At 35.7% G+C, this 19137-nt stretch overlaps 1 protein-coding gene and 1 long non-coding RNA gene across 4 annotated transcripts in view; one reads left to right on the forward strand and one right to left on the reverse strand.

Moving 5' to 3' along the window:
- The window catches only part of RSBN1 (round spermatid basic protein 1), a 42682-nt gene extending 25537 nt beyond the window's left edge, over positions 1-17145 (forward strand). For 2 of the 3 annotated variants that reach the window (XM_060139293.1, XM_060139296.1), the window contains 5 exons: positions 3092-3229; positions 3542-3684; positions 10341-10508; positions 11772-11880; positions 12522-17145. In XM_060139293.1, the coding sequence (XP_059995276.1) occupies positions 3092-3229; positions 3542-3684; positions 10341-10508; positions 11772-11880; positions 12522-12995 (1032 nt within the window). In that variant the 3' untranslated portion in view covers positions 12996-17145. The remainder of the gene's footprint in view (positions 1-3091; positions 3230-3541; positions 3685-10340; positions 10509-11771; positions 11881-12521) is intronic. The other variant, XM_060139295.1, reaches the window with a different exon arrangement.
- On the reverse strand, positions 244-19129 carry LOC132514500 (uncharacterized). Its single transcript, XR_009538834.1, has 4 exons — positions 18984-19129; positions 17884-17929; positions 3122-3223; positions 244-588 (listed from the first exon to the last, which is right to left on the reverse strand). It is a non-coding gene; the product is annotated as an uncharacterized LOC132514500 (long non-coding RNA).
- Positions 19130-19137: the final 8 nt, after the last annotated feature.

Below are 19137 nucleotides of genomic sequence, written 5' to 3' on the forward strand. Positions count from 1 at the left end.
GGCCAAGGATGGGTCTGGTTTGCTGTATCTGTGTTTAGGACAGTGTCTGCATATAATATACAGTAAACTTTTATTAAATGAATGATACTGGCTTTCCTGTAATTCTTGTTCTTTATTTAAGGCTATATAAGTCTACTCTTCTGTGATAAGCTTCCAAGTATTTGAAGATTATTGTGTCCCCACTTTAATCATTTCAAGTCAAATACTTTTGAAATATTTTTAATTTCATCACTCTTCCTCCAATCTGTATGATTTCCAAGTCACTAATCATCTTGATTGTTGTCTTTCGGGTGTGCTCTTGTAATAGACTTTTTTTTTTAGCCCAGAGCAGGAGATAATGCTCCAGGTGTCATCTGTGCAATATGGAGTATTGCCTCCCTTAGTACAAAGTATACAAGATATAGGCTAAACCACCGTAACAAAGAGATCGCACATACAGTAGCTAGGACAAAATAAGTTTCTTTCTCAAGTAACAAGCCCAGAGGTAAGCAGCTCTGTTCCATGATGTCATCTTGGATTCTCCTTTCCTTCTGTCTTTAAGTTTTGCCATTTCCTTTGGTGTTGTCATGTGCATGGTTGAACTTGGCCCTCAGAAGAGAGAAAGAGGAAATGGAGAGCAAGCCACTTAATTACATATGGTCTAGAAATTGCATATGTGACTTGTGCTAACATCTCATTGGCCAGAACTTAGTCATAGACCACACTTAGTTGCCAAGCAGCTATATGCCCAAGAAGTTCTGTTACTTAAAAAAAAAGGGGGGGGTAGAATAGATACTGGGTATAGTTAGTAGTTTGCTTGTTTGGCATTAGTGTCACACAGTTGGTACATGTTGAATTTCTGGCCATAAATGTTGTCCATCTTCTAACTTGTGCTGTTAGTTTTTTAAATATATCACAAACATTAACATTTGTTAAATTATTTTATACAAGTGATAGATACTGTTAATCAGCTTTACTACTATTACCTTTTTTTTGGCCACAATTGAATGGCTGATTATTTCTAGACTCAGCAAACATAAATTCAGCAGTTTCTCCTCTTCAGGTTTACTTTCTCTTTCCAAATAGGAAAGGATGCTTTATGTTTATTCATGTCACATATTAATTATCCTAGGTGTTTGCATTTTTACGTTGTCTTCGAGTTCAGTGCTATTGAATTTAGTGGTACTTAAATTAGGTAATCTCAGAGTACTGTATAAAAATGCTTATTCAGTCTCACTTTGTGTGCAGAATTTAAAGTAATGTGAATTCCTTCAAATTAATAATGCATTAAGAGTTGTATAGTCTCAAAGCTAGTAGGCCACATAAGTTGGTGAAAACTACCACATGACAGTGTACTTCTTAAAGATTGGTCTCTTAAGTTATGTGAGATTTAAATTGTGACACATCTTTAGGACATTTACCACATAGCTTGAAAGCCTTTGTTGGAAGGAATTTCTGATAATTGGGAATAGTTGGGGGGAGGTATTTGGAGGAGAGTGGTATTTCTTTTATTAGCCCTGAAAGCATACTATTCCTAGAACTTGTACTAAAGTTAAATTCTGCTTGTTTTAGGGTGCTTGGCTTAGAAAGGTTACAATAATGCTTACTTAGAAAAGCTTCCTTATCTCTGTATCCCATAATCATCCTCTTTCCCAGACTGCCTCCCCTGGCTTTTAACAGCATGATGATCATACAAACAAATGGAAGGTAATTCATACAAATATATGCAAGGTAATTCTGGCCTGGGCGGTTGCTGTTTAAGGATCACCTAAAGAGATTTTTGGGGAAAAATTTGTAAGGAATTAAGAAATCTCTGCTATTTGATAACAAGATCTCAGACCTCTTTTTGGTGTGAGTGTATGTGTGGGATGACATTAAATTGTCTATGGAAAAAAAAAAACAGTGGGATGATTCTGAAAATGCTGCTAAAAAACTAGCACTAAAGAACTGTGTAAGAAATACTAGACAGTCATTTATGCTTTCTATTGAGGCAAAAGAGGTGATATTTGAAACAATAAGAAGTGATTCTTAAAAAAAATTTTTTTTTGACTCTTCAATAGAAACCCATCATTTAAATGTATAATTGTATGTTAGGCTTTTCAACCTAATCTGCATCTTACCTGAGGTAGAAAATGCTAGGTTACTGATCCAAGGTGGAAATCCTGGTTAGAATCCAGCATTTTTAGTCTAGTCATCTGTATGCACAGGATCTGTCTCTACATTTGAGAAACATTCATTCCGAATTGGAGGTAGGAATATTAAGAACATACATGAAAATGACTAGAAGAATAATATCAGCTTGTATTGAATCACTTGGTAGATTCTGTTTGAAAGTTAAGATTCCCTGGGCTGCAAACTTGTATAGAATATGCCCTAAGTTTACTAGAGTTGGTACAGAGAAAATGTCTATGCTTGCAGGTAACATTAGATTATCAAGGGAGATCAGGAAGGCTTTCAGAAGAAAAATCTTGAACTCATCTTTGAAAGTTAAGATTTAGGTTGACAGAAAAGAGGACATTCCAAGAAGGGCAGATTCAGGAGAAAAATCACTACAGATAGATACAAGTATGGCATAAGTTGGTTAGAGAAAAATATCAACCTGCCTAGGGTGGAGGATCTTATATGGAAGTACTGGGAGATTGGATTTAATAACAGTCAACCTGGTATCTGGCCTGATGTGAAGGCTTTCAAGCTAGGGAGTACAAAATGAATATGGAAGATTAATTTGACAATAGTCTATTTTTTTCCCCTGCCCTGTCAGTTTAACTGTTTATTTACTGATTTTTTTTCCTTATAAAGATCACTTGAAAGTGTTTACAAAGTTCAAAAATCATCATTCTCAGAGAAGTTTATCTTAATGTTTTCAGTATTTCCTTGAGACGTTGGACCATGGACTAACTTTCACCTTGAAATTTCTGTTTATGGTTCATATATCAATGTATTTGTCAGTGTGCTAGGGTGCCTTTCTGTAACTATTGACTTTATCCAAGGTACTGACCGTTGAATTCTTAGTATGTAGAAGAAATAGCAACATTGGAAATAATACCCTATCCTGATTCTTATGTTATAGTGTACTTCAGTCCTTTCTCCCCCCTCTTTCATTTTATCTCAGGTCAACAGGACATACTGCTGTGGCACCTACCGAGCAGGTCCTATGCGGCAGATAAGTCTTGTTGGAGCAGTAGATGAAGAAGTTGGTGATTATTTCCCAGAGTTCCTTGATATGTTAGAAGAATCACCATTTCTGAAAGTGAGTGTTTTTCAGGTTATTAAAGTTCTGATCGTTACTTAAATGGACACTTTCCATTAAAAAGTTTTAAGCTAATCTTATCTATTAAAATTTTTTTATCCAATGTTTTGAGTAGAAATGTTTAGAAAATTATTGGTATAAAATACTTAACTTCAATTATTCTTTTTTACATATAAATTACTGTCTAATACATTTTTTTCTTCATACACACACACAAAATAACCTCCTTAGAGCTTTCTTTTGGGTGTGAGGGGTTAACTTGTAAATAGTCTAAAAATTTTTTTTAACGTGACTTATTCTTCTGACTTCCAGATGACTTTGCCCTGGGGTACGCTTTCTAGCCTTCGACTCCAGTGTAGGTCCCAGAGTGATGATGGGCCTATCATGTGGGTAAGGCCAGGAGAGCAGATGATCCCTACAGCAGATATGCCAAAGTCACCCTTCAAAAGACGACGGTAAACATTTATTTTTCTCAAATAAACAGAAGCACTTTTTTTTAGTTGGTTGCTTATAGAGATGATTGAGACTTGAGCACAGTTTCAAAACCATTTTTCTAAATTATTTGAAGAGCTATCTTAAGTAAATCTTCCAGCCGTCAGTTCCTTAGTCCAGTGAACTCATTACACAGTTACCAGAGTGAGGCAACTTTCCAAAAAAACAAATTTAATTTTCACTTCTTTTCTTAAAACCTGGGTCCTAACTGCCTGTAAGATAAAGGTCTAAACTCCTTTGTGTGGATTACAAGGATCTTCTCTAATCTGGCCCTGACAGTATCTCTTCTAGGTGTATCTGCTTTTAGTCTGCTCCAGTCATGCTGAACTCAGTTTCCAAACCATGGTCTTTCACAACTCTGTGCTTTTGCACTGCTCTTTTTACTTGGAATGGCATCCCCTCCTCCATCTTCCTCTCTACCTGGCAAACTCTTAACGAATTTTCAGAACTTATCTTGGATGTCACTTCCTTTGTGAAGCTTTTCTTTGTTCCCTTAGACTTAGTCATTCTCTTCTCTGTGCTCACACATCATTCTGTTCATTAATGATCTGTTTACATGTTTTTGGTTTTTACTATAAATTTTAACCTTTTTGAGGACAGTCTAATTCTCCTCTGTCTTCATTAACATAGCAAGTGATCAGTATTTACTGAATGAAACCAATGATGTATTCTCCTACAGCAATTCATATTGGCCTAACATTGTTTCAGACAAATTTATTTTGTTTAAACAAATGTAGATTAACTTATTCTAGGACTATGAAAAAAATCTCAATTTAATGGGACTGAAAATTAGCAACTCAAAAAATAGCAACTCACAATAAGTACCCAAAAGTGAGTTTTAATGGACTAGGCTAGATCTTACCTTAAAGCTCATAGGAGAATAAATACTAGAGCTAAGTATGGAATAACCTTAGGTACTTGAGATAATCATGAAAATACTTTGTAAAAACTATTTATGAATGCAAGGTGGTGGCATGGTAGAACATGGCAGTAAACCAAAACTTCTGTACATTGCTAGACCATAGCAGTTTTTGTACATCATGATGATGAATGTTGATATTCTAAATTCTTAAGTATTGCATACATTTTTTATTCTATAATCCTTCCCAAAAGGAAATGACCATTGTTTGTTTCCTGATTATTATAAACTTAAAAAAAAGATAATAGAAAAAAGTAAAAAGGCAAAAAATATCTATAATCCCACCCACTTAGGCACATTAACCTTTCCAATTTTGGTCCATATATACTCATAAATTTTCTTTTTACACAGATTAACTCATTCTTTATGTGATGTTTACTTTAAAACTTGTTTTTTTCCCCCCTTAGGTTTACATGTTATATTAAGATGCAGCCATATCATCATTTCTAAATGACTATGTAGTTTTGACTGTATGGTTGTATCAAGATTTATTTAACCAATTCTTTATTTTTTTAAAATAAATTTATTTATTTTTGGCTGTTTTGGGTCTTCATTGCTGCATGTGGGCTTTCTCTAGTTGCAGCGAGCGGGGGCTCCTCTTCTTTGCGGTGCATGGGCTTCTCATTGTGGTGGCTCCTCGTTGCAGAGCATGGGCTCTAGGCATGCAGGCTTCAGTAGTTGTGGTGCGTGGGCTCTAGAGCGCGGGCTCAGTAGTTGTGGCGCAGGGCTTAGTTGCTCTGTGACATGTGGGATCTTCCTGGACCAGGGCTCAAACCTGTGTCCCCTGCGTTGGCAGGCGGATTCTTAACCACTGTGCCACCAGGGAAGCCCTAACCAATTCTTTATTAGTGTAAATTGTTTGCATTTTTTTCAGTATAAATGGTGTTTTGACAGACATGACAGTGGTATGCTGGAGCCAGTTTGTACCAGCTTACAGGGCATTATTAGCCTCGCAATTCCACATTGAGTGAGGTCACATTAGTAACTTGAAATTGGCCATGTTGTGAGTATTTATACCACACAAATCAGCATATCAGCTACAAATGAGCCATCTCCTCTGCTAAAGCCAATTGTTAAACATGTATGGCACATCATTGATTGTGGCTAGCTGGGTGGTTGGTTGATAGATAGGTAGGTAGATAATATCTTTGTGCCATGTGCATGTTTATTTCTTAGTGGAAATTACTAAAGGCTCAAAGTATATATACATTTCTAACTGACTTCCGGAAATGTACCAATTTATATTCCCACCCATATAGTAAAATAGAACCCTTTCCCCCATACTCTCCACTAACATTCTCTTTAACTTTGTTGATCTGATTGGACAAAAATGTGTTATTCTAATTTGTTTTTCTTTGAGGCGTTTGTATTTCTTCTTTTGTGATTCCCTCTTAATTTTCTTTACTCATATTTCTGTTGGGATATTTTTCGTTTGTAAAAATCCCTATGTATTGTAACTATTAACTATTTTTTTCTTACGTTATAGGTTTTTCTCATTTTTTTCTTTTAGCTTATGTTTTTTCTTTACTCATAATTTTTTTCAGTTTCTTTCTTCTTTACTCACAGAGTTTTATTTATGTGTTGTCAGATCTGTCTTTTCCTCTGAGGTTTCTTTTTTAGTGGCAAACTTAGAAGAGCCTTCTCTCATTTAGTGTTATAAAATACCTACATTTTCTCCTAGTACATCTGTGATTTCAGTATTTACATATTTTATCTACCTGGTATTGATTTCAGTATAGAGGGAGAAATTTAGTTTAACATTCTTTCCAAGTAATTAGGCGGTTGTAGCAACATCGTTTGTTTAATAATTTATTATTTCTCAACTAATCTGAGGTGCTATCAAATTTTATTTCTGTTGGGATTAAATGTTCTTAAGAGGGGCATTCAAAAGCACTTTGAATTAGAGTGAATACATCAAAACTTAAAAAGTAATGTCATCTTTTTGCATTAATGAGAATGCCCTGTTGCTGAAAATGATGGAATTAATGTGAGAAGCTGTCTATTTATCCAGGGCACTGCTAATGAAGATGATCTTTAAATTTATGAACTCTAGAGTTAAAGAAATACATGCACAGGGTTTTAAAACATCAAACAGTATAGTAGGGTTTATAATGAAAAATCTTGGCCGCCTTTCTCTCCAGAAGCAAATGCCTTTTTACCAGAGGCAAAAACAATTTCTGTTTTTAATGCCTTTTTTTGTTTTGTTTTAAGGGTTTGACAGGAAATTTGTCAGTTTCTTGGTATAATAGATAGGGATTTATTCCCTTTATGGGTTCTCCAAATAGTTAAATGAGCCTTACTTTATCCTCTTCCTCTCCCTTCTACTTTTTGTCAGCTGTGCTTATACATTGTTGAGGCTAATTCATATTCTGCTTTAAAACCATAATTAGGCTTTATATGCTTTGTCAATAGATGTATTCTAATATTTGAAAGCCAACAGATGGCATTTAAAATATTATGGGTAGGTAAGTTTATTGCAGATCCATCTAGTAGGCTAATATTCATATTCTAAGGTTCCAGTGGTTTGTTATCACTCAAAGGAATAATATACAAAAGGATATTTCTTTTCTGTATTTCACCTAGATACTGAAAATCATGCCACTTTTTAGCTTCGTTCATATTTGGATCATGCTGATTTTTTTTTTTTAATTCTGTTTTTCCTGTAGTTTCCTTTGTTTTTTTCAATATAAATTTATTTATTTATTTTTGGCTACATTGGGTCTTCGTTGCTGCGCGCGGGCTTTCTCTAGTTTGCGGCAAGCGGGGGCTACTTTTCGTTGCAGTGCGCGGGCTTCTCATTGCAGTGGCTTCTCTTGTTGCAGAGCATGGGCTCAAGGGACGCGGGCTTCAGTGGCTGTGGCATGTGGGCTCAGTAGTTGTGGCTCGCGGGCTCTAGAGTGCAGGCTCAGTAGTTGTGGCGCACAGGCTTAGTTGCTCTGCGGCATGTGGGTTCTTCCCAGACCAGGGCTCAAACCCATGTTCCTTGCATTGGCAGGCGGATTCTTAACCACTGTGACCAGGGAAGTCCTTCCTGTAGTTTCTGATTGCCTTTTTTTGAGGTGATACCATACACTTCTCTTGACCATATCCCTAATTATCTTCTATTCTGTTTATTGCTTAAGATACATTACTTTTTTCTAGAATCACACTGACCTTCTCCTCTATGACTTTGGCGATTGCTTTTTTTTTTTTTGGCTGTTGCTTTTTTATATAGCCTCTTTTTGGGGAGAATGTTGGTAGTTACATTGCATTCTTTGCTTTTATCATACCCTCAAGAATGCAGAATTTCAATCATACTGTCTGCTCTAACTCATCACTTTTTACCTGGAAATCTTTTGGAGCTCTGTGTTTTCTTACTTCAGTGTGAAAAGCTTATTTCACAGTTATCTACCATTTGATGTTTTTTCTGCCTTAACCTGTGGTTGTCTTCTTTCTGGGTTTATTTCTTTTCCTTGCTTGACCACATACTCAAGTTATATTCTACGAAAAGGAAGGTATTGAGTCATCATATGTCTGAAAATATCTTTTTCTGTCATTAAATATGATTGATAGTTTAGCTGTAGTCCAGAGGATGTATTTTCTCTTAGGATTTTTTTTAGCATTGCCCTAGTGTCTTCTGGTATCTAATATTGTTTATGAGAAGTCTTAATGCCAGTGTAATTATTCTTCTTTTGTAAGTAACCTATTTTCTTTTCCTCTCTGGAAGCTTAATTTCATAATGATACGTCTTTGGGCCTTTAATTCTTATTTTTTAATCCTTTTTGTTGTTTGGTGGGTACCTTAAACTGAAAGATTCACATCTCCTTTCATTTCTGGGAATTTTTCTTGCTTAGTTGCTTCAGTAATCTCTTCATTTTCACTATTATTTCTTTATGAAACTACTGTTGGCTGAATAATAGATCCCTCAGTTTGATTATCCTCGTATTTCTTATTATCTTTTTGCTTTCAGTTTCGGGACATTTACTTGACTTTTGTCTTCTGACAAAATCCTTACATTTCAGCATTGCATTTTTTGGTCTTTGTCAGACTGCTGTAGGCTGTTTTCACATATCTGGTGATTCTTGGTTGACCCGTTCGAATTTAGGAACACAGCATTGGGCTTACTGGGCATTCTATTTATATTTCAGTGAGGCTTGTCAATAGATAGGTTTCACTTCAGAGTTAACAGGCATAGAAGTGGACATTAAAGGATATGTCCAAATACCAGAGGATTACGTTAGTACTATTCATATGGTAAGTTCAATGTGTTTAGAGAAGAACATGCAGGATTTTTTTGGCTGAAAGTTTATCAGGATGCTTTTGGTTACAGGCAACAAAATTGATTCAGACTGGTTCATAAAATAAAATGTTATCCTGTATTTCAAGAAGTTCAGAGGGGTTGACTCCAGGCACCATATAGTCAAATGGTTGAGTGCTGTCATCAAGGAAACATCTTTTCCTTTTCTCTCCTCTGTCATTCTCTTTCCTAGGCTTTGTATTTACAGTGGCTTTCATTATGGTTGCTGGATGGCTATAGCAGTTCTAGGTATCACATCTGGATCTGGCTATATCTAAAAGAAGAAGAGATTGTCCTTTACTTCTTTTTTAGGAGCCAGGAAGCTTTGCAGAATTCTTAGCAGATTTCCTCTCATATTGCTAGCCAGAATCGATCAGTTCATGCTCATTCCTAAATCATTCACTGGCAAGGGGAATGAGCTTAGTGTAGTTTGCCAGAACTCATCAGGATCTACCTCTGGAGCTTGTGAATGAGGTTCCATATAGGGTAGGAGCAGATACCTAATAAAAATCAGAGTTCTTTCAGAGAAATTAAGATGAGAGATGGATGCTGGTGGGTCACCCACAGTCTTCTGCATGAGGGTAAATGCCTGACTGTCCAAATTTCTACCACTAGGGTGGCACGTGACAGGTTTATGTGCAGATTTCACTTTATTTGCTCCCTTCTCAACCTTACTTCCTTTCTGTCCATTATCATCATACTAGCCTCTTTAGCTGCCATTCCCTTCTTGTATAGTCTAGGCCTGTGGCTTTCTCTGCTCAGTTTCATTAGTCCAAGACACTTTTAATCATTTTTCACCTTCCAGAAATGTGTTGCTCTTGTTCATTCACTAATGCCTTTCATTTGTTGCTTCATATTCATATTATATTTGAGCACAAAAAAAAGCCAAAGATAATATAATAAACTCCCATGTATTCAGTATCAACAGTTATCAATTCATAGCCAGTTCTGTTTCACCTATACTCCCATCCATTCTCCTACTATTCTCCCCCACCCCTACCACATTAGTTTGAAACCTTTTACTTCTCTTTTAACGTGAAAGGAGATCATGTAGATGCTCAGGTTGCCATCTTGAATTAAGTCTAGTAGAATGTTTTGAGACTTAAAAATGACTCAGGGTAAAGAGACATACAGCCTTGAACTCTGAGTTGTATTTTCTGTTGCTAGACAACTAAATTTTATATATTCAAACACTACAATTGTGCCAAATCAAAGATACAGCTTCTATATTATTGTGACATACTGAGAGAAGAAGGTAATCACATTCAGCATTACACTATAGCGTGTTAAATGCTGATGATCGAAATCATTGAACCCTTTTCAGCCCTCATCTTATTTAAAATTTGGCATTTTAGTAGACTTCTTGCCTTACTGCTGTTAATACTTCTTTTCCCCTCTTTGCTTCAAAACCAAATCAACTACAGATCAATGAATGAAATTAAAAATCTCCAGTACCTACCTCGGACCAGTGAACCCCGTGAAGTCCTCTTTGAAGATAGGACAAGAGCTCATGCTGATCATGTAGGTCAGGGGTTTGACTGGCAGAGTACGGCTGCTGTTGGGGTTTTGAAAGCTGTACAGTTTGGTGAATGGTAAGTTAATGGAACTCAGCTGCAAGATTGGTTAATGTCTTAAGAAAATGTGGACTCAATTTGAAAGGTTGGGGACAGTTTTTAAAAAATTACGGTAAAATGCACATAAAATAAAATTAAAATCTTAACCATTTTTAAATGTACAGTTCAGTAATGTTAAGTATATTCATGTTGTTGTGAAACAGATCTCTAGAACTTTCTCATCTTACAAAACTGTAACTCTGTACCCATTAATCAATAACTCCCTTTCTCCTCTCCCCCAGTTCCTGGTAAACATCATTCTACTTTCTGTTTCTATGAATTTGACTACTTTAAATACCTCATATAAGTGGAATCAAACAGTTGTTGTCTTTTTGTGATTGACTTATTTCAGTTAGCATGATATCCTCAAGGTTCATCCATATTGTACCATGTACACATGTACCATGTGTCATAATTTCCTTTTTAAGGCTGAATAGTATTCCATTATATGTATATGCCACATTTTGTTTGTCCGTTTATCTGTCAGTGGACACTTGGGTTGCTTCCACCTTTTGGCTGCTATGAACAAATATCTCTTCGCGTCCATGCTTTCATTCTTTTGGATATATACCCAGAAGTGGAATTGCTAGATCATATGGTAATTTGTTTTTTAATTTGGGGAGGAACTGCTATACTGTTTTTCATAGAGGTTGCACCCTTTTACACTCAGTTGGGGCCCGGTTTAAACAAGGCTCAGAACATATTTAAAAACTGTATTTTACTTTGTTTTTATGCCTTCAGGGCCTTCAATATTACTGTAGAGTTTGATCTGACGTTAGAGTTTGATTGAATTATAGTTCAATCACAGGTTAAGTATTTCAAGTTAAAGATCATTTAGCTTTTTTCCCCTCTCTACTTTGAAAGCTGGAAGGTGTGACAGTTGTGTGGCTGAGATGTATTCTGTCCATTTCTTTCCATCCTGATAATGACATTATAGGGTGGCATGGAGATGGTGGGGCAAAGTGGTTAGAGGATTCAAATGCATCTAGTTTAGAATAAAACTGTTTTTAGTCATCGATGTTTTAGTTTTATAACAACTAATTTTAATTTTGAAAAAAAATGCTTTATTGGTGTTTTATTTTTTTTTAAATTGACTAAAGAAACAAATGTATACTTTGTCCTTAGGAGTTATGCATCTATTTCTTTGCTAGTATAGCAGTTCCAGGAACGGGAAGATTGAAATTTGTCACCTTTTTCCATTATGAGATGCTTGTTTCTAAAGCTTAATTTTGTTAATCTTAGGAGTGACCAACCTCGCATAACCAAAGATGTGATTTGTTTTCATGCTGAGGATTTTACTGATGTTGTACAGAGACTTCAGTTGGACCTTCATGAACCTCCAGTTTCCCAGGTAATAACGTTTGCTTTTTTATCTCTCTTTGAGTGAGATTTTGGAAATAAGTATCCGTATCTATTTAATTTTGCATTTTATCTTATAGTTGGATACATGGGATAGTGAATTTAATTTTATTACTATTAAAGGCTGTTTGTGGAGGGTGTTGAAAATCATTGAAATGGAGCTTCCCAAGCAGAATGCTTAAGATCCTTCAGTCTTTGGGATGCCAGGTGGGCCTGGGATGGTCAGAGGGCCCACGATAACTCAGTTCTGGCCATGAGCAGTCTCAGCTGTTAATCCCATTGCCCTGCGTGTCCTCACCTGCAAAAGGTTGAAAGACACTGAAGGAGCAGACAAATGTTGCCCTTATGTGGGTCAAAGAATATTGATATTTAGTTGCATTTTGAAATACTTACTTAAATGATTCCCTAGGCCATCCTAATTTTAACCTGTACTTTTTTACTAGAAATGTAGTAAAATATGAGGAAAAATGTGTCTCAAGAATTGTAGGAAATTTTAGAAAGTTGTATATCATACAGTGTTGTTTAGCTTTAATTTGATCCTACTGTTCTCCTGTGCTAATTATAATGTTTTATTTGACTGCATCTTTACATATTTTACTTTAAAATCTCATGCAACTTTTTTCCTCTCTTCAGTGTGTGCAGTGGGTGGATGAAGCGAAACTAAACCAAATGAGGCGGGAAGGCATTCGTTATGCTAGAATTCAGCTGTGCGACAATGATATCTACTTCATCCCTAGAAATGTCATTCATCAGTTCAAAACAGTGTCAGCAGTGTGCAGCTTAGCCTGGCATATAAGGCTTAAACAGTACCACCCTGTTGTGGAAGCCTCTCAAAACACAGAAAGCAGCTCTAACGTGGACTATGATTTAACTGGAAAGAGAGAATTAGAAGTTGACTCCCAGTGTGTGAGAATAAAAACTGAATCTGAGGAAACATGCACAGAGATGCAACTTTTGACAACTGCTTCATCGTCCTTCCCACCTTCATCTGAACTTAATCTACAGCAAGATCAGATGACTCAGCCTATTCCAGTTTTAAAGGTGGAAAGTAGACTGGACTCTGACCAGCAACACAATCTACAGGAACATTCAAGCACTCCTGTGTGATATGTACATATTCAAACACATTTTTTAACTTTTTTAAATTTTGATGTGAAGTTATAGTTTTATAACTGGCTTAAGTTAAGTTTTATTGGAGAAATCTTGCCTATAATTCTATAAAGAGAAATGACATTCCACAAATGTCAAGCATATCTTTTTTACACAGATTATGCAAAGTTAAGAGTTGTATCTTATCCCGTTAGTACAGTATGTAATAGTGGGTCTGCTGCTACTTTCTGTTTTAAGGTGTGAGGTAACAATTCAATCTCTTCTTCAAATCAAAATGAGAATTCTCTGGAACAACAGATTCTTATTTGGTAAATAATTCACTTCCTTTCATTTTATCTTGCCTTGTCTCTTGCCATATTTGCTGTTTTTATGATAGAAGATCAGATTTATGGTTTAGTACTTGTGCTTTTATGGCACAGATTCAGTTTCTACAGTAAAAAATGGCATAGGTCGCAGGAAACAATTCCTGCATCTTGTACATGGGCAAGTCAGTTATTTAGTTCCAACCATAAAGAACAGATAGTTTCTAAGGAATTCAGTGGCTCTCTGATTTCTTAACAAAAGAGAAAGCACAGCACTTTCTGATCCAAACTGTCTTTTTTTGTATCTGTTATTTAAAGCCCAGTGGATATTTCAATTAAAAATATCTAAAGATGAATAGTCCTTGGTCATTCATTCTCCATGGTTCATTAATCTCTTCTAGAATACATGGTAACTGTGGAAGATATTTTGGGTAAAATAGATAATGTTGACATGATACTCTATTGTTCTGCTTCCTAGCATCCTCACATTCTGTGTGGATACTTTTGCTTCCTAAACTGATCACGAGTATCAAACTTAGAGAATGATACCTATCTTTCAGATGAGGCTGCCATATTTTGTGCATGAAACTTAGGAAAAACTATTTTTGTCACTTGGCATCAACCTCTTCATCATAAAGATCTGTTGAGATACTTCAGTTCAGAGTTTCAACTGGTGAATACCTGGGTTTATTTATTATTACTCTGTGTTGCTACTGTCTAATAAAGAATATGGCACTAGACTTCATCCTAGAGTTTCAGGTAGCCTAATCCTTATTAGTGCCTGAGTATTTAACCATTTTTTTTCGAACAGGCACAGTTCATATAGCTAGTGTAGTCTTAACTTTCTATTATTTTAGAATGTTAATGGGATACACATTTCACTTTCTCTTAGTTAATAATACAATAGGCCTTTTGTTTATTAAAGGAAGAGTACTCCCCACACCTAAGACCAGATTCTTGTATCTACCTGGTTATAGTGCAATTTGGAGATTTTTTTTTCTGGAGGTTGAGATTTGGAATATTTACATTAACATAGGCAAAAAAAGATGCTGCTTTATTATGTCTGTCACCATGAAAACTTAGCTGCATCTTTTGAAATATCAAATATGAATTTTCTCTAAAATATTCTGAAATAGGTTAAATCTTATATAAATATTACTTTGTGCAATATTGTTGTGTAGTTAAATGCATATTAGCAAAGTATAGAGGTCACTGTGTAAACCGATAGAAAAGTAACCATCAGCAAATACTGCAGTGATTAGTTAGAATCTGTATTATTCCTTATATATATGTATATGTATGTATTCTCTGTTAAAAAGGATGAAGACAAATAGAGAAACATTTCAATGTAAACCATTTATGAATTGGAAATGATGTTGGTTTTAGTTATCTTTGTAAATAAGGTAATTAGAATGGTATGAACAGTAATGTGATTATTGCAGGGGTGTTTTAAAATCTTGGGTATAAATTTTAGGGTAAATTCTGGTTTATCAAGGCTAATTTTTAAGGGACCTGCCTTTGAGGGTGTTTTTTGTTATTTTGTTATTTTAGGGGGAAGGGGTTAATCACAAAGTATGTGGGTTTGGGTTATTTCTTATTTTTGTTTTTCTGTCCAGAAGAATTTCATAGAGCTTTACCAGGCTGTGCAAAGTAAAATTCTTCTCAGGCAACATTTGCTTTTTAAAATAATCATGAAGAACAAGGTTGTTAAAGCAAAAACTTTTAATTTTTTTTCTTGTCTTCCAAGATCCGATTTCCCCATCTCCCACTTGCCATCCAGCAGATGCCATCTGTCATCTAAGCTGGTCATTGCTAATAAACAAGGAGACTGTCTCCTGACAGCCATCACTGTGTATAATCACTCAGGAACCAGCGGATCTGCAAAGACCTACAATCAAAAGCAAATCCCCATTTTCTTTTTATAAAACATTCTACCCTCAACTCCAATATAACATATATTAAAAGAGTATAAAAATGTTTAAAATCATGTACTAATAAATTCATTGTATGTTAGAATTGCAATAGAACTGAGAGAGAAACATTTAGCTAGTAATGTATCTGGAAACTGAATGTCTTATGTGAGTATTAGATTTTAATAGCATGCTTTAAAGACTGATGAATATAAAAGCGCAAGTTTTGAGTTTCTTACTTCTTTAAAGCTGTATCCTAGTTTAGTGATACAAATGATAGCAACTTTTCTAAAATCATTAAATTATTTGGTTTGGTGGAGTGAGGCATGGAACAATCTGGCGTCTTCTGACTTGTGAAGTAGTGATGGCAGTGAAGTTGTAACTGAAATGTAAGCTGATCTTCCTTTTTTGGTATGTTACCTGTTGTGCCAGCTCTTTGAGATTACTTGCAGAATGTGGCTATAAGTTTTAGTATTTTGTGGAGCAGAGGGATATTTTTTAAATGTGCTTATGGAAAGGACCCAGTAAATGAGTAAACTTAGTAACTAGAACGATTTTATGGTATTCACTAATCAGGAGAAAAGTCTTCCCCCTGCCCCAGAAGTCATTCTATAATTACCAAGATACACTAGGAGTAGGATTATGAAGTATCCCAAATTCATAAAGCAATAATAATAAAAAGTACATATTTCTTTCCCCTCCAAAGTTTTTAACTCTTTAAAAATGAATTCCTAGGCTTAATTGTACTTTTAATTTGCTAATTTAGTACTTAGAATTTGTTTCACTGGTACTTTATTATTTTGAATTTAAAGACTTTTGAAAGGTACCCTTTCCCCTTAGAGATAGTTGGAATTACAGTAGACTAATATTAAAAGCTCTTGTAGGGGGAAAACGGGGCTTATCATATAAAATTATTTACTAAACCTTAGGAAAAGGTGTCTTGCATCAGTCTTAATAGGCATAAAGTTCATGCTTAATGACTGGAGAAACTTTTGCTTATTGCCTTTCCCTCTATAATTATTGTCTAGAATGAAAGCTAATTTAGGAACAAGATACCAAAATTCAAAAAACCCCTTAGTGCATGTATTCTTTATTATTATTAGTTCATTATTAGATCATTTATTTTCATCTATATTTGCCATTAAAAATTTATTTGCATTTATATCTTTAGAATAATTGAGTTTGTGTCTGTAAATCTGTTTTATCATTGCTACAAGTTTTTTAAAAAAAAACTTTCACTAGTACATGCCAGAGGTTCATATTTCTGCTAAGTATTATTTTTTAAAAAACAGGTTGTAGCTGTATTTATTGGTCATGCAGTAAGTAGAGGAAATGTACAAGACAGATGTTTTTCTTTAGCACATAAGGGACCTATCCTCATCCTGAAAGTTTGTTGCTTTAAAAGCAAGTATCTCTCCATAAATATTATGGCCTTCCATTTTCTTCATACATCTTTTAGGATTCACTTGTGCATGTAGTTGAGACCACTGTCTCTTAATATAGCACTTTTCAATTCTCTCTAAAGAAATACTTAATGTACTACTTCTATCACATGTTGTAAATTTTCATGTAATAGTGTTTTCTGTGACTAAACTCCATTTTGATTGGCAGCTAAGACTTTTTTTCCTGTGGCTTTAATTTATCTAAGAGGTCTTTGCATATAGATGAAATGTATAATTTGCCTGGCGGACTATTTGCGTTTTGTGGCCTTAGTTTGTTTATTGACATTAATGAGTGTTTTAAAAAGGTTTTTAATGAATAGTCTTAAATCTAAATTTGTGTGAATAATAATCCTTTTAACACAGTGCTTTTTTGTAGCTGTCTAAGTGTGTTAAATTGTTAAGCTATTTCTTTGTAAAATAGGACAATGGAATGCATAGTTTTTTTTTTCCTGTAAAGTATTTTTTTAATAAACAAAGTCTGATTTGTCCTTTACTGATGTTTCATGACAAAATGAATAGCACATGTGAATTCTAGCTACCTGGAACCTGTTTTTAAAGTATTTGTCCCTCCCTTCTCTGTCCCCTATTATTTTTTACTATTAGAGATTACAAAATTAGAAAATCTTGACTTTCCTAAAGAAAGTTCATAGATACTGGGGGAAAATTTCATCCATATTGAGAGGCAGTTAGTTTGAGGGAAGAAGAAAAACTATGCTTGGCATTTGTGGCAGTTAACTCCTCGCTGCATAAATTGATTTATCCCTATGAGAATAATCTTAAATTTTTGTTCTGGGGATGCCGATATTTTTGAAAGTACATGCATACAGTGTTAGTTAATGAAGGTGGTTTATAGACGTTTGAGATACCATTGATGTATTAAGTGACATAACTCACTGGATTTTTTCCTCATCAGTTTTTATTTGTGTGAACTCTTTAATTGAGGTACCTGTCCTAAGCACTGATAGCTCTTGTTTATGATTAGGAAAGGAAGAGGGAAGGCACGAATGTTTTTTGAGTAACTGTTGAGGGCCAGGTACTTTTTATGAAGGTAGCTCATTTAATTCTCACAGCCTTGAGTAGGAAGGTAACAATACAATCTCCATAATACAGGTGAGAAAACAGGCTTGTTAGGTTGAATAAATTACCCGAAATCACATAGCTTTTAGTGGGAGCAGGGATTTGAATGCAGTTCTGGGTTCAAAGCCCACACTTTGCTCAGTGAGAGCCTTACCTGATTTCAGTTCTTCCAGGAACTCCCCCCAAGGCCTCTTTGTGTGCTAAGCAATGAAGTAAAATGTTTAATTAGTGTTATTTACGTCTTAAAGCAAATATTTAGATATACAAAAAATGACTTTTTCATTTTTCCAGTGTTGTTTTTGTTTTTGTGTGTGTGTGTGTGTTTTAAAGTCAGCCATTTGTGTTGAAACCAAACAGAATTGTCATGTTCAGCTCTAAGGATGGGAAAAGCTGTCAAGAAGCAAAAGCAGAAAGGAAACCACTGCCAATGTGTGGAATATAAAAATCAAGCCTGGGTGAAATAATTTTAAATTAGTTCTATGGGAGTTACTTTTATCTTAGTCGATTTTCCTCATCGGTAAAACGGGGATAATAACTTCCACCTTATGTCGATTTGGTAGATAATCAAAAATAATGATGTAAAACATTTAGAACTGCATTTAGGCTTTCCGCAGTGGTCTAATCGTTATCTCATTAGCTTTAACTGACCCAAATGCTACAATGCTGGGCAAGCAAGGTCAATGCTTCAAGTGAGGTGAGAATGGCCGTTAGGGGTGTTCCAGTAATGGCCACAAAAGTATAGAGGAGGAAAGAGGCTTAAAACCTTCTTAATGTATCTTTAAATATTCATTTGAGGTCGCTACCGTTCCTTTCTCCTGACCTCTATCAGCCTGCTTGAATTTTTAACCTAGAAACAGTTCTTCCCGCCGCTACCTTCCTCTACCCTAATTTGGGAGAGTGTCCTGGAACCTGCCCCCCAAGCCTTGGCCCTCTTCTTCCTTTACCCTTGAGCACCCAGAAGGCTTAAGTCCCAGAGCTGCTGAGGGACGGGAGAGGAAAGGAATTAATAAGGCGCAGCCTGCCAGGACTTTCGTCCCAGGACGGCATAAATTCATGAAAACATTCGTTCATTAAGCAAAGGTTGAGAACCTGTGTGCCAGGCTCCTGCCAGGCCCTAGTCTCTGACCTCATGGAGTCTCCAGCCCATTGAGGAAGACCGATAGGATATAATGAAGCACAAAGAAACAGAAAACACAAGGAAAGATAAGCGTTGCAAAGAAATGAACGGGGAACTATTGGAATATCTGGACCGACCTCCTTTAGATGAAGGGCTGGGAAAGTCATTTGTGAGAAAGTGACCTGAAAGGTGATCTGGGGGAGCTGCTCTTGGCCTTGATCTCCGTGTAGCTCCCCAGCCCCTCGGTCCCGAAGCCTGGCGGAGGCTCGGCGGGAAGGCCCCGGGCCGGGG

Source organism: Lagenorhynchus albirostris, chromosome 2 (genome assembly GCF_949774975.1).
Source record: "Lagenorhynchus albirostris chromosome 2, mLagAlb1.1, whole genome shotgun sequence".
Classification (NCBI taxonomy): domain Eukaryota; kingdom Metazoa; phylum Chordata; class Mammalia; order Artiodactyla; family Delphinidae; genus Lagenorhynchus; species Lagenorhynchus albirostris.